Raw genomic sequence first — 16,952 nt, forward strand, 5'->3', positions numbered from 1 at the left:
ATCAGGCTAAATCTGTCAAGCACTTTATGGGTTTTGCGGATTGCTTTTCAAAGCCTGCATTCAACGCTCCTCATATTAAGAACGATAAAGATACAGTTGGTTTTTCACGTCCATGTTTTACAGGCTTTGTAATTTCGCTACCTTCCTAATAAATCTCCCAATTATTACTTTGATGACAACGAGTGTAATTGAATCTTCTACACGCAGCTTATTTGACTAGGTTCTGTATGCTCCCTCCTTTTTTCAGGACCTGTTAATGTAGCTTATGTAATGTAGAGAACGTCATAGAAAGCAGGTCATCGAAATATAATGCAATCTGCATATTTCATCTGTTAATCCAACACTCGCAGCATTCAGATTCATGATCCTGATGCCTGTGCAAAAGTGCATGTGGGAGGAGATGTTTGCTTAGAGACAGCAAGAGCTTTTTTGTTTTTTACACATCCCAGTGGTAAACTGGAGAACTTGCACAGCAGATATCACTAAAATGGCAGTATGGTGAATGTTATTAATATCTGCAAACATGACTTTATAAACCTAAACCTTTTTAAAGAGTGGAAAAAATGTATATAAATATGTATGTGTGTAATAGTATGCTGTTGTATCAAAAGGACATTTTTTTTATTATAATTTTTTTTCGGTGTCACTTTTAAATAAATCTGTACGTTGTGATATCATTATCGACCAAACACATTTTGTTATTTAAATTATATATAGCACACACACACACACACACACACACACACACACACACACACACACACACACACACACACACACACATATATATATATATATATATATATATATATATATATATATATATATATAGCACATTTTTTTTTGCTTATATCACCACCGCTAATTCAACATTTCATATACAACATTATGTATATATTACACTACCGTTCAAATGTTTGAGGTCAGTAAGATATTTCAAATACAAATAGATATTTCTATTTCAAATAGATGCTGTTCTTTTGAAACTTTTATTCATCAAAGAATCTAAAAAAAAAAAAAAACACGTTTCCACAAAAATATTGAAAGCAGCACAACTGTTCTCCACATTGATAATAATAATAATGTTTCTTCAGTGCCATATCAGAATGATTTCTAAAGGATCATGTGACACTGAAGACTGAAGTAATGAGGCTGAAAATTAAAAGAAATGTAGTTTAAATTGTAATAATATTTCACAATATTACTGTTTTTACTCTAGCTGTTCTGTACTGTACTAAAGCATAAGAGACTTCTTTTAAAAACCGACCCTAAACTTTTGACTAGTAGCGTAAATATAATTATTAAAAAAAAGAAATCTTTGCTAGCAAAAACATATTTGTTGCCAATAAAGTGGATGAATTTGGACACATTTTAGATCATCCTAATTGTTGTAAGATCATGAGGTTTAGCCATGCTGTAAACCAACTACTGTTTTTAGTTGGCACAGTTGTTGGAATCTCTTTACTGTCACATGGTATTACCGCAAATTGAACAGCATTTCTATCTAGAATGCACCTTGTGTTGGTCACTGGTGCCGGATATGCCCAGAACTTCCTTATCTTGAAAAAACCTCTTGTTTAGAGCTGCCTGAACAACATCAAAGTCTACTTCCTATTTATATAAATGGGATGTGTACGCATGTTGTTGCCACTGTGATTTTGCCAAGTGAGACATGTTCCTGGGTCAACATATTTTGTTGATCCTGGAACAACATTCCTGTCCGAAAATGTTGTCTCTACCCTTAAACCTAACCCTACTCATAACTTATCCCTAATATCAGAGGGAAGTGATAAGTGATTAACACTGACGTAGAATCACCTGGTTGTAATGCTAAACTTGACATAAATTGTAAACTTGTTCCTCTAGCTGTACCTTTGTTATGAATAATGCAAAGGCCCAGTGGTGGTCGTACACCTCAGCATTTCTGCCGGCATTCGCTCTTGCAGGTGCTGGGAATGAGTTATGCGTAATTGTGTATGTTTTCGTGAGAGCATAGGCTGTGTGTGCACATTTGCATATACAGTATGTGCGTTTGTGTGAGTCTCACAGAATAGATTTAAAATATCCTCATGACTAAGTCGTCATTGAAAACGGTCCACTTGAGTAAGATCAGCTCTGCTGCAGCAGTCTCTTTCTTTCTGTCTTTCAGTTGGATTGACGGCTGCTTACACGTTGTCATCTGAGGACAAGAAGTTCTTCTGCTCGTTTCAAATCGGCGTTTGCTTTCTGTCAATGCAGCTCTCTGCAGTCTCGGGAGATGGACGTGTTCTCATTGCGCACTATTTTAACGTGCATTTATTTATGTACGGTCTCATCGGAATCTTAAAGCAATAGTTCACTCACAAATGACAATTCATTATTTACTCACCTCTTGTCATTCTAAACCTGTATGTTGTTTATGTAAAATGTACACATTCACAGTTTTTACGAATCTTGGCATAGATTCCATTGAATCCAATGGAGGATTTTTGCAGTATTTTAAAATAGTTTATGAAATTAGTGTGCTTGAGATGAGCTATTTTAAGGTCATACAATTTTAAGTAGGCTAAAGGCATAGTTCACCCGAAAATGGAAAATTCTGTCATGATTTACTCACCCTTATGTCGTACCAAATTTTTGTGACTTTTTTGCTTCCATTATGTCCATAAACGATGGAAGTTAGGAACCAAAATTGTACCAACACTCTTCAAAATATCTTTTTTTCACTTCAGATAAGAAGCATGAAAACATAAAGTGAAGAAGAAAAGATTGTTGTAAAGAGAAGTGTTTTACAGAACAAACAGCATTATGGTTTGGAGTGACATGAGGGTGAGTAAATAAAGACAGAAACGGTTTCACTTTATTTTGATGGTCCCTTTAACACATTCTGTTGACTATAAGCAACGTTATTTTACTAGCTCTCATTAGAGTGTTAGTAAAGTATTAGTAGACTGGTAGGGTTAGGGTTAGAATAAGTTTACATGTAGTTGCAAAGTTACTGATAGTAGAATATCTGTTGAAGGACCATCACAATAAAGAGTTAGCAGATATTAAGCAGACAGTCTACTAATAGTCTAATGAGAGTTAGTTGACGTGTAGTTGCAGTTACTTATAGTCAACAGAATTTTCAAAAGGGATCATCAAAATAAAGTGTTTTAAGTGAATTTTCATTTTTGGATGAATTATTAATTTAAGCTTTGCAGATTTTTAATTGGTTATCTAAAATTCCATTTTCGCACACCATATTCATTGAGTGAGTGTTAAAAAAAGACCTGATGTCAACTGTCACTTTGTTGTACCACTCCTAAAAATGTGTGAGTGGCATTACTGTCTGGACTGATGATATGATGGATTACTCTGTCATGCAAATGATGGTTAATTTTAAGTGAGTCTTTGATGGCAGCTCTAATAAACTCAGGGTCTTCTCAATCAGACTTTATATTTCCCAAACTCCAGATTCGCCAGTGCGACCATTCTGACCTGCAAGCTAAGCATATCCACACATAATCATATAAGCTTTGGCCTATAAATTTCTCTCAAAGTCTTATTGCGGTTGAGATGAGATCATTAAGGTGAGTGTGAGCTTGTGCGGGCCTTAAGCAAACACTGATGAAATGGCCTCAGATTTGACCGACTGCTGCAGTAACTCACTTTTCTGGCCTGTGTTCACAACTTCTGACGGCATTCGCTAAAATAATCAGCCATTTGTTTTCCACTTCGAACCACCTTTGTAATTGAGAACCATGCTCCATTATTCTCAGATGCCAGTATGATGGAAGTTGACACTAAGAAAGTTGAGAATATTGTCTCCTCAACATAGAATGTTTGTCATGTGTTCCTCATGTGGGAGGTAGATGTGTATTTGAACTAAAATGCATTATTGTTGCATATAAAGCATCCATCCATCCGGGTGGTAGATGTGTATTTTGACTTCCATCCATCCATCCATCCATCCATCCATCCATCCATCCATCCATCCATCCATCCATCCATCCATCCATCCATCCATCCATCCATCCATCCATCCATCCATCCATCCATCCATCCATCCATCCATCCATCCATCCATCCATCCATCCATCCATCCATCCATCCATCCATCCATCATTTGGGGACAGAAAGTTTTTTTTTTTTTTTTTGTGTAAGAAGCTTTTGCTTATCAAGGCTAGTTTGATCAAAAACAGTAAAACACAGTAAAATTTTAAAATATTAGTACAATTTAAAATAACGTTCTCTATTTTAATATATTGTAAAATGTCATTTTATTCCTGTGATGGCAAAGCTAAATTTTCATCAGCCATAGGCAGCCGAACGTCACATGAACAAACAGGAAACCTGGACATATTGTATTCGCTTGTAAGAGAAAGGTTTAATGACAGGCAATGAAGGCAACATCTATGGACTTTTAAGGTAATCGGCAAACCTAGCTAGTTCTTTTTATTGTTATTTATTTTATTTTTTTCAATTTAAATATCTAAATGTTAGTGAGAAAAAAAACATTCATTTGTAATTTTTTTTTTTTTACCACAAAAACATGTTCAGCTGACATTTTGCCTTGTGTATTCGATTTAACAGCAAGGTTTTAACTGAACTATGCATGTGCATTTTATACACTTGTATTATGTTCTTGTTCCATACATCCAGTAATTATACGTTCTTAAATGCGTTTTCTAGCGCTTTTCAACTGCTCATGTTGTTCATGAAGATAAATTAAACTCTCCGTAATTTGCTCCTTGATATTTCTGCCCATTTTAATTTGTGTGATTTTCAGCTTCTGCTTTTCTGCTACAGACTGAAGCACCTCCTGAGTGTATAACGTGCCGCGCCGTTACTTTCACTAATAAAAGAAAAATAGGCTTTTACAATTTTCTAGTGCTATTTTTTTTATTGGTTGGGGCATTCCACAGACCTACATTAAAACTTTTCAACACACAGTCTTGTACAGAGATTACAGAGATTCTCTTAGTCTCAGATTGTTTTAAAACAATGATCAAATTGTAAAAAAGAGAGAAGATTATCAAGATCTGTGCCTAAATTCTGATTGGGTGGACATTTGCCCATGCCTAGATCCGGCCCGACTGTAACTGAGATTCACGGACCCTTGCTTTAAGAGCTCTCGGTCTTTAACTGGACAACTCACAGCAGGAGCTACAAGATAAGCACTTCAAGCAGAAAGAAATACAAAAGACGAAACAGACTAAAAAAAAAAAAAAAATAAACTTCAAGAGAATAAACAATCAAAGAATTGAGACAAAAATATCATACCCACTGGGGAAATAATAAGAATGTTTTTGCTTTATATGAAATAATATCAAACTAAGTAGCATTTATTCCAAAGAAAGACAGCAAAACATTTCACAAACAAATATTTGTGGTGGGTTTTAAGTGATGAAAGAAGAAGATTTAAATTCATGTATTTTAAAGTGAGATGTTTTTGCCAGATTGTATTTATTTATATTTGACCACGTGATAAATGTGTCCTCAATACTTTAGAGAGATATTCATTAAGACAAATTTGCATATGTAGTTGTTCATATCTATCAAAACTTTTATAAGAGGATGGGGGGTGATGTCATCAGTGTACCAGTCCTTGCTTTCAGAATGAGTAGATGTACCTGTAAGAGGGCAAGCAAAAGCATACCATACGAAAGGTTGAAGTGGAAATTCAAGACTGTGTTTATTCTATGGAGATGTACAGTGTCTGTGCTGTGGATTCTTTATTTGTCTGCAAGGGAACACTGTATTAAGATCCCAACTGAGATTGTTACGTACTGTCTCAGAGGAGGCATATGTCTATCTCTCAATTCAGTTCCCCAGGCCCTCTTTCTATCCTTTGAGACAAACCTGACCTCATTACAAACACACACACACTCTCTCTCTCTCTCTCTCTCTCTCTCTCTCTCTCTCTCTCTCTCTCTCTCTCTCTCTCTCTCTCCCTCTCTCTCTCTCTCCCTCTCCTTCTCTCTCTCTATCTATCTGTCTGTCTATCTGTCTTTTACTTAATAGTTCACTTCACTTAATTTTGTGAAATTAAATTTGACATGTGTCTATCTACATACATGAGCATTGGAAGAAGGTCGTCTGGTCCAATGAGTCCCATTTACATGGGGAAGTGATGGCACCAGGATGCACGGGGGACGACGACAAGCTGGTTGAGGGAGTGTGATGCTCTGGGCAATGTTCTGCTGGAAAAACTGACCATTCATGTGGACATACATTTGCCACGTGCCACCTACCTAAACATTGTTGCAGACCAGGTACACCCTTTCATGACAATGGTGTTTCCTGGTGGAAGTGGCCTCTTTCAGCAGGATAATGCGCCCTGCCACACAGCACACATTGTTCAGGAATGGTTTGAGGAATATAATGAGTTCAAGTTGTTGGCCTTGCCTCCAAATTCCCCAGATATCAATCCAATTGAGCATCCATGGGATGTGCTGGACAAACCAGTTTGATCCATGGCGGCTCTACCTCGCAACCTATAGGACTTGAAGAATCTGCTGCTAACGTATTGCTGTCAGATACCACAGGGTACATTCAGGGGTCTTGTAGAGTCCATGCCTCGGTGGGTTGCCAGCACAAGGAGGACCAATAGCAGACATGGAATAAAGACTTGTAGTGTAGTGTTGGAGTTCTCTCTCTCTCTCTCTCTCTCTCTCTCTCTCTCTCTCTCTCTCTCTCTCTCTCTCTCTCTCTCTCTGCTCTATTTTAGAAATCTCCTAGGCGATTTTATAGGCTCATTAACAATACAGTACACAATCAATGCAGTGGATTTCTCATCTTGCGTCTGTTTATCCGTTCATCTAATTATGCGATGGAACAGACTGTTTTGCATCTTTTTGAAGCCTGTCATTGATAGGCTACCGTCAATAGGAGCAATTTGTTTTGAAATATGAAGTGAGGGGAGTAGAAATGTCAACTGGGCCAAAGTGAGATTGACTAATCATGGATAAATAAAACACTTGAGTTAACACATTCAGTTTTGCAGAGTGGGGTTTGTTTTTGGCATGTTTCTCTGCAAGACTGAACTCGAGTGCAACTTGCAAGAACCATGTGATATAGGATGAAACCAAACATTCATTATTGTATTTGACAGTTTTAAAAAATATATTAATATTTTATGTATTGTCTGTTTTAATTATTACATTTTTTACAGAACTTGTGTATATGCACAGCTTATGTATGTATGTATGTGTGTGTGTTACACTTATTATTATAGTAATAATTACTAACAGCAAATAATGCATAATTAAAAGCAACTAACCCTTACCCAAAACTCAATTATATAATAAGTACATATTGTTAATTAATATTACTCAGTACTTCTTTGTATAATTACACTGTAACAAGGGCACCTTAAAATAAATTGCAACCCACATTTTATTAAAAGATAAATTAGTTGTAAATAGACATTACTAACTGACTGTTAGTTGTTGGAAAAGTAGGAGACCATTGTGATCTATTTCTAGTTACGGCCCTGCCCCTAAAACCTTTTGAATTTAATAAAATGCTGTCAGTTTCTGGTTCACCATTAACAAAATGCACAATGGCAGAGTTATTACTGAAATCGCTCCATTTCATTACAGTAGATTAGACCTCGGGGCCAAATATTGTGATCAGACAGAACGGAGGCTCTTTAAGCATTGTCTGTGGACGCCATTACATGGCGGGTTTAAGAAAGGTCAGTTCCAGCTATTCCATTCAGCCATGTCTGCTCCCTGTCTGTCTGTGTGGCACTCAGACCGGATCTGCTGACTCTTCCACGGCTAGTCATCATGAATGGTTGTTGGAGGGAATTGGGCAGAGGAGGCTGTGTGTGGTGGTACAGTAGTACTCAAGACAAATGCCCCATTATAGTGGAACATAAACCCTATTGTAGAACCATGGAAGCAGAAGTGCTTTACTCATTTACTGTGCTGAGCGAAAGCCTGTTCTGAATCCGCTCGTCACAGCGTCCACTGGGGAAGACTCGCCCACGGTTATAAATGAACCTCTATTCCTTATTAAGACTTGTGTTCTGGGGGGATCTAAATTTAGTTTTTGCACATTTGCAAGGTTGTCTCAGAAGTGAGGTTGATGCACTAAATGGATGTGCAGGGTTTTATTGTGCTGTTCTTCGATATTCTGTTTCCTCTTGACTTATTTTAGCCTATCACTACACTTTGTTGAGTTCTTGATGTAATATATCTGAATCTTTGCAGTAATGGGAATGAATAGCTATTGTCTAATCCAACGATGATCACGACAAACAACAGGACATTTTATTGATTCATTGGTTCATCAATGACATGACGTGTGTGTGTGTGTGTGTGTGTGTGTGTGTGTGTGTGTGTGTGTGTGTGTATGTATTTGTCCACCAAATCACAGTGATGTGGTGCTACCAACATGGACAAAAAACCCATAACAGGAAATAGTTCAACCTCTTTATGACAAGACAACTTCAGATTTGTAACATTTATTTCTGAATAAATAATTTACAATATTTGCAAAAAAAAAGTTTGACCATTTATGATGTATTACGTGTGAGATTTCCCCCGACTGTTTTTCAATATTGTGTCTTAAGTACTGCTTTATTATATGACCACTTCAGGCTGTGAGTGTATTGGAGAAGTATTTGATTTGCCGTTGGCTGAGATTCCTCTTAACTGACTCTGGGTCTGTATAATAGATGCTGTGTCATGCCAGTGAGCTGTGATCCTAGAACATTCTGCTTGATAACAGGCACACGAGATCACAGACGCCAATAAAGCTCCGTTCTCCCATCTGCCTCACCACTAATTTTTTATTTTTTTTTCAGCAGGATATAGACCAACCACTGCACCGGGCTTGATTTATCTGTGGACAACCTGCTGCAAATGCCTCCCCCAGCCCTGCCCCGCACGTAGCCAGGATGGAAAGCTACGTTGTCAATAGGATGGGACCTGACGAATAGCTGGCTTTCTGATAAAGATGTTGCTTGAATCCGTTTTTAAATCCATGTGGGAATACTTGCCATGCAAAGAGGCTTTGAGATTTTTGACAGCTTCGCTCTTGGAACATCTGGCATCTTGGGTTTGATCGTTTCTTTTGTGCGAGTGGATATAAACTAGTGCCGCCGCTGTTAGTGGGACTAGTGTGAAGAGGATTGAACATGCCCTTCCAACGACCAAACCGCCTGGGTGGCGTCTGGAGGGCCATGTTTCCGCGGCTAGGCCTCAGTGCTAGCCTGGACCTGCCGTTTTTGTGTTGGATATTAGGCTTAACCCTGCACGCCCATCTCACTGCCTCGCAAAAACTGGACGAGACGGACCCCGTTGTCACTATGACTTACGGCAAACTGCGGGGATTCAAAAAAGAACTCAACAATGAGATCCTGGGGCCTGTCATCCAGTTCCTGGGCGTTCCCTACGCAGCACCCCCAACAGGCGAAAGGCGCTTCCAACCTCCTGAGCCCCCTATTTCGTGGTCAGATATCCGTAACGCTACTCAGTTTGCTCCCGTTTGTCCCCAAACCCTGCTGGAGGGCAGGCTACCGGATGTTATGTTGCCAGTTTGGTTCACCAACAGTATTGAAGTGGTGTCGTCCTACGTACAGGACCAGAGCGAGGACTGCTTATTCTTAAACATATATGTGCCAACGGAGGATGGTGAGTTTATGTGCGGGCAGGACAGAGAGACCTGTCTTTGTCATCTCACTGTGTCAGTTTCCTCTGTGCAGAATGTAGTGAGTGCAGCGAAAAAAAGAAGCATGATCTCTGCATGTCCGATGCATGCCACTGCTTAATGTGTGAATGTGTGTGTGTGTGTGAGCGAGGCTGTATGTGTGTCCTAACCTTCCCACCATCCCCTGCACATGCAAATCTTTCTGTGTGCTGCAGCACGTCCATTTTAGGTAGTTGGTTTTCTTTTTACCCCCCCTTTACTTGTTAGTCAAACACAGCTTTAGAATAAACAGCCCGTAATGTTTCAAAATGAACTATAAAAGGGGAGCATTTTTTTGCAGTACTTATGATGGTGATGATGATTTAAGTTAGAGAACTTCTCGTTAAAATCTTCTCTTCCTCTTTCAGTCAAGTTTTGCTGTTGCATGCACCTGATGTCCATAATGGACTCCCATGTTATTTTTTAGTCTTCTATTCATTTTGCAGTAAAAAGAATATCCAAGGAATGTGCCAGAAAACCCGGCAAGAAAATTTGTAGAAAAGGAGGTATGTATCCACTGACATAAATCCCAAAAGAGAACAGGCAAAGATCTCCCCCCTCTCTACAGCACCAGTCCAGGTCTCGACTCTCTGAGGTCGCATGTCAGAGAAGAAACCATAATTGATTCCCGCCATGAAGAGTCAACTGGGGAGACCGAGCCGGCTCTTAAATCAGATGGGCACACTTTGAACTTGCAGAGTCTAATCTCAATTAAAAGAGATGCTATCTGGATTTCATTGGCTTACACTGGCTGTATTGATCACAGCTTCATCAAGATAATGTCTCTAGCTCCCCCACCCTGACGTACCCTACCTTGGCCCCTTCCGAGCATTGGGTTTGTTGACAGCTCGCTTTATATAAAGTATCCCGTTAATACGTCCTCCCTGCCGACAAGAGTAATCATAAAACGTTCCAGCTGGAGAACATTATCCTATCTTCTGCTGGTCTGACATGGCAAAAATCAATGAATGTATAAATACAATACATTTCCCCCAAAACTTCCTGTTTGGCATACTGTGGTTAACTGGATAGGTCAAAAAACAAAACTAAAAAACCTGTCATCATTTTATTGACTTTCTTTCATATATTTTGAAGAACTTTTTTGGTCCATACACTGAAAGTCAGTGGGGTCCAAAACCACCAGTTTTTGGGTGAACTATCCATCGGGCATTTCAATGATTATTCAAAGCAGATGAAGGTTGAATCACTGCTGAATTATGTTTTAAATGTTGCAAATCAAATCAACATTGATATTCTGACATTGTGTCAACTTAGTTACTTTTTCTATCTTGTTAAATTTCAGTGTTGATTTGACAGTTGATTTTCAATCATTGTTTCAATTTTGTTTAACATTGACCCAATGACTGACATTGTTTTAACCACATTTAAATGTCAATGATTTTCAGTCACTGAAAATCTGGCTTGGGAACTCATTTCCATCTGCGTTAATCTACAGGCCAAACCAAAGCAAATCCAACATCTATCCATTAAGAAATGAAAAATAAATAAATAAATAGCAGCTAAAGAATTCAGTCCATTTGCACACATCTAAGTAGGTGAAGGCCAATGAGGGCACAGATAGCATCTTGCTCTGGGTTTAATATGAATGCTTTAAAAATGTTGTAAACATGCTGCCATTGTGTTATCGCTGATGTTTGCAGTTGAAGCTATGTTTCCAGCATGCTGTGTAATAAGACCCACCATCATCGCAACTGGGATTGCTTTAACGGCAAAGAACAGTTGTCTCTTCTGCCTGCAAAAATAATGGAGGCAATTTTTAGTAAAATTGCTACGTTAGATGGAGTGGCTTTGAGAGGCGCGAGTGAGGAATTTGCTCAGATTGAGAATTTCTGGGTAAATGATGTAAAAGCCCTTCTCTTTTGCTATGAATATCACACTTGATTCATGTCTTGATTCATTGTTTATGTGCCGTTAGATCAATCCTTCGCTCTAGTTGTGTGTACTGAGAAATAATTGTCAATGATACGTCTTTTTGTGAACAAATTTCATTTCCATTTAGGATTCCCACATGCTGTTTCGGAAAATTTGTGCCTTGTGCTTTCTCGTGGGGGGAAATGCAGTGATGAGATTTAATTTTCGGACCCCTAACTCATGCTTTAATTGGATTTGAAATTCACACCTCTACATTTAATACTTTTAATTGAAACCTTTGATACCTAATTGCATTTACGCTTCTGATAGATAAGAACGGCGTTTATTGGATTTCAGCAGCACGGTGTTGGCTCGATATCTATGTGTAATTAACTACCTTAAAACGGCGTGAACGGACACAGCGGCATTGCTAACTCAAGGATGTTACTGTCAAGGACGATGTAAACATAACATTTAATCGGTGCCTTTTTTATTCAAGGTTTTTACCGCATAGCAGACTGTCGCATAAATCAAAATGTTTGTTGATAAAAAGACAACAGATTAAGCCACGGTAAGCTATTAAAAATTAATTCAGAGCTTGTAACAGGGGCTTCTGTTAATGAAAATTTAATAGTGTTGGTTTTCATTTCTAGTGTGACACTGTCAGATGATATTTAGCTGCGTCACAAGAATTGAGTGTCCGTCAATAAGCTCTCTCGCTCTCTTTCTGTCCCAGTTTTGTAATGGTTGATGGTAGTCCTAAGGGAAGTGCGATGCTTGCTTCACGCTAAGACAGGAATGGATTTTTTTTTCATTCCTTCTCAGTTTCTGCCTCCTCTCTGCACCCTCCTTTGAGATGGTCTGTAAAACCGAGTTGAAATTCGCTGTATCTTGGCTGGGTGAATGGCGCGCGGAGGAGCCAGGGTTAGTGGCGAGGGTGGAGATGAGCGCAGACGTCTGTTTGTATTGAGGCCGGGGGTGGTGCTCGCAGAAACTCTGAGAGAAACTTGATCGTCTTGGCAGGGCGTAGAGATAGAGGTGTGAGAAAGCGAGGCTGAGTTTGTGTCTGTAAGTAAGAGGTTTGTCACACTTGTTTTGGAGGCTTGCAGTAGATGGCGGAGCGTGGGCGGAAAGAGCCGCAGTGTGACACAGCAACAGGATTCCTCTGGTTCAGGGTTGTCCAACTCTCAAAGGAAATCAGATTGGAATCATACATACATGCGGTGATCAGAATAACCTGGGCTTCGCTATAACTCGCTGTGACTTAAATCAAAATTCTCTCTGTGGGATATGCGATGTTTCGAAAGTCAGTCTATTGAGAAAGGTGTAGAGTTCGGTATGTAATAATGTAGTTTTGGAAGTCTTTTATAGGAACATTCATCTTTATATAGGCTATGGTGTATTGCAATCCTGGGGCTTTGGAAATAGTGTTTTTCAAGTAATGATTTTAGATAAAGATGTCTATATTTGTTCTATTCTAGCAGGGAACACCTTACATGTTCTTATTTGGTTCTTCTTTTTTAAGAATGATTATCTAGATTTTTACATTTTCTGTATAATTTGAGTGGTGATTTATCCCACCGCTATCATGATAGGGCATTGTGTGTGATTGCTAGGGTGTTAATGTTCGGTTGCTAGGGTATTATGGGTAGTTACAAAAGCCCCAACACCTAGGTCCTAATAGGTGAAACCAGACAAGAAATGTCCAGGTCAAATTTTACTCTAAAAACTAATGAAAATCTGCATATTTTGCTCAAACAAATTAATTAAAAAAAAAAAAAACGTTTATTATTTTGTTGTGACATTATTTGAGCACATTTAATCTTCTCTCAATATTTTTAATGAAAAAAAAAAAAAAAACATTTTGCAATATTTTGCATATTTTGCATTTTTTTTTTTTTACATTTATTCATATTCATAACACTTATTTATAATGACTTACAATGAGCTACAGCACATGCAAAATCAGTTAATTTAATTGTTGGTACTATAACAAATTACATAAAGCAATAATAGGTATTTTATATATTTTATTTATATATATATATATATGCATTTTACAACACACACACACACACACACACACACACACACACACACACACACACACACATATCACATGCCATATTATATATACAGTATATGAGATTCACCTTAATAAATATGAGTCTGAATAATGCCTTTCCTAAACAAACCACATGATTGTATTGTATCTTTCGTCTCTGTAAAACAAAAGGTTAGCAAACACTACTAATTAACAATTTAGTAATAAGTAATTTGTTTTCTGTATACATGATGTTTTAAAACCGTTATATGGGTGGGCGCAAAAATTCCTCCTATTTATCCCTGTTCTAACTTACCATGCATTTTAATAGGCTTTCTTTAGCAGTCCCAGTGTTCTGACTCACAAATCTATTTGTTCAGAGTCTATTTGAATATTGAATGTGTGTGTAGGCGTGGAACAGAGTAATATTACTGTAGGTTATGCTTTTCACCGTTGTTTCAGAATCATTTTCTGCTCACTGTGCTTTTGTATGAACTTCCTGTGTGACATGAGGGCCATGTTGTGTAGGTGATAATGTCTCAGTTTGAATCAATAATGAGGGAACCATTTCACCATGACTGATGAATACTAACAACAGACTGTTGGATCATTTTGTATCAGAGAAAATCCAAATCTAATCACTGATTCAGTCTCACTCACACACACTCTCATCCTCAGCCTTTACCACATCATTTTCAAAAAACAATCAATAGTCTATTGTAGTCTATTGTAATGAACTGCATTAAAAAAAGTTATCTGATGTCCATAAGATTTTAACATCAAAAAACTTCCTAATTTAGAAGTAGTACGCTATATGTTCTATCATGTTTTTGACCCTCTCTTTCAAACACTTTGTTTTGATTTCGTTTGACAATGTGAAACATTTTTGTGTATTACATATGCTTTATAAGCCTTAGTTGTGGCAAATAAAGTTGAAGTACTTGGAGTTACCACAGTTATAATTGACAAAGGATGACTTACGGTGTTTAGTGTAAAAGGAATTATGAATGAATGTACCATCGTTTGTTACACTGTCGTTCTTCTAGGCTATTCATAGTTCATCCAATTTGGTAAAGTAAAAAATGTATACATTTTTATTAGCAGTGTCGTGTTTTAAATAAAATGAAACGTGGTAATGTCCTACTGATGACGAAACAGAAGATGTCGCTCATTGAACCTTTTATTCAGGATTACAGCGAATGGCTTAGATCAAAACAATAACAAAACAGTGCTCTCTATATACATGCATTTTCCCATATCTAATAATCCAATGCATTAACCGCATAAAAGCAAAGGAAAGAACAGCAAGTCACAATTATCACAGCTATTCAGTTTGACTGAGGCACTACAGTAAAAATACTCAGTACATATCAATCTATATCAGACAAAGCAATAGTGACATGATAAAAACATTGTTACTCACACTTGTGTGTTATGACATTACCGTCAGATCCAATGTAGTTGGTGCTGCATCATCTTTTATTTTCACTCTCTCCGCAGTTAATGAAGCGAACAAACGAACAGTGTAAATCTGACTGTAACTTTGTTAAAAATAAAGTTCATCCACGCTTTCTTAAAGGGGGGGTGAAATGCTATTTCATGCATACTGAGTTTTTTACACTGTTAAAGAGTTGGATTCCCATGCTAAACATAAACAAAGTTTCAAAAATTAAATTGTACGTTTGAAGGAGTATTTCTGTGCCAAAAATTGTCCTTCCGGTTTGTCACAAGTTTCGGAAAGTTTTTTTCGAGTATGGGTATGTGTGACGTCAGATGTAACGGAATTTCCTTATATGGGTCCTAAGGGCACTTCTCCGGTAAGATCGCGGGCGCGCGCGCACTCGTAGACCAGAGCAAGAGAGCGAAAGCAGTTCGCCATCAAAGCGTCCTGCCCGGCTTTTGGGAAGCCAATGTCACCAAAGAAGTGTGTTTTTGGTTGCCAGGGCAAGACAACCCTGCACAGATTCCCAAAGAACCCGGCGTTAAGGCACCAGTGGATGGAGTTTGTTTTTCCTGAGCATAAATGGAGTTGTGTAGACTGTTTGTTCCCTGCATTTCGACGATGATTGTTTTATAAACAAAGCCCAGATCGACGGATTTGCAGATCGTCTAATGCTTAAGGATCGAGCAGTCACAATGATAAAGGTTCGGTGAGTAAAACTGCTTCTATTGTCTCTGTGTGTTGTTGTTACTAGCTCGGCGCGTTAGCACAGCTTTAGCTTCGCCCACAGGGCCCGCCTCCAGCCGCTCGGTTTTTTCCGGAAAGACTCGGTACAGCCTATCTTTCTTTTATAAATATAATAAAACTAAAGACTTTTTGGAGATATGAAGGATGCAATACTACTCTATAGGTACTCAAGATTAACAGGAGATTGAGTGAAAATGAGCATTTCACCCCCCCTTTAATGTTAGGATCACAAGAATCACAAGGTTTGTTTCAGTGAACCGGTTCAAAAAAACGGTTCACCAGTTCTTTTACGTCTTCATGACGTCAATTCTATCATCCCGGTGAATAAAAATACATTCATATAAAGGTATTTGTAATCATAACTTCAGTTAAATAATAGTAATCATCGTCATAATCATCTTAGAAACGTTTCTTACATTTACGTTTTGCAAATGAACCCTACAGGCGATGAGCAAACGCGGATGTTTCACATGTCTTAACCCTTTCGCACGTACGATCACACCGGTGTGATTAGAACGGTCAGTGCATCACGTGATCAACTGCTAAATTCAAATGTGCTTTCGCGCGCTGGCTAGCGCTGAGCCAGAGACAGGCGCGCTCAGAGCTGTCATATATCACGACTTTTCAGTGTTTTCAACCACGTAATGTTTATTTTAGGTTTCAGACATATAAATTCACATAATTACTAAAGAAACAATACATTTAGAGTTTGTAAAATACACACTGATGTCTATGGAAGAGACAATAATAATCCTTTCCATTATAATTAAACACGTTTTATTCATATCAGATACATATTGTGTAAGTAACTTTAAAGTTTACTCTATTCTTCTCCCAGTTCACCAGCCACTTACTTTTATATTTCGGGAGAAGTGGATGAATTCACGTCTTGTAAATCCAACAGATCCGATTCTCTGAACTGCGTCTACGGCTCAAACTAACATGGCGGCGCCCATCGCGCATACAGCTCAACTAACTCGATCGTTATAAAGGTGTTTAAACAACAAAACACTTCCACTTGCATATATTTGGCAGTCGGAATATCAGATATTTCATGCCATAGCTAACAAATTTGTGAATATTTTGAATAAAAAAGGAAAAATGACATAAAAGCAGATTCATTCAGCGCTGTTGTTGCTGCAGTGTGTCACGTGACAAGCAATGACGCGTCACCTTTCTCTCGTAAAT

General features: G+C 38.1%; 1 protein-coding gene across 7 annotated transcripts in view; it reads left to right on the forward strand.

The window, feature by feature from the left end:
- nlgn1 (neuroligin 1) overlaps window positions 1-16,952 on the forward strand; it is a 299,196-nt gene that overhangs the window by 74,347 nt on the left and 207,897 nt on the right. For 3 of the 7 annotated variants that reach the window (XM_079856563.1, XM_079856561.1, XM_079856565.1), the window contains exons 2-3: window positions 8,777-9,605; window positions 10,107-10,166. In XM_079856563.1, the coding sequence (XP_079712689.1) occupies window positions 9,110-9,605; window positions 10,107-10,166 (556 nt within the window). In that variant the 5' untranslated portion in view covers window positions 8,777-9,109. The remainder of the gene's footprint in view (window positions 1-8,776; window positions 9,606-10,106; window positions 10,167-16,952) is intronic. The other 4 variants (XM_079856564.1, XM_079856562.1, XM_079856566.1 and 1 more) reach the window with 2 other exon arrangements.

The sequence above is a fragment of the Squalius cephalus genome, assembly GCF_949319135.1.
Source record: "Squalius cephalus genome assembly, chromosome: 22".
NCBI lineage: Eukaryota > Metazoa > Chordata > Actinopteri > Cypriniformes > Leuciscidae > Squalius > Squalius cephalus.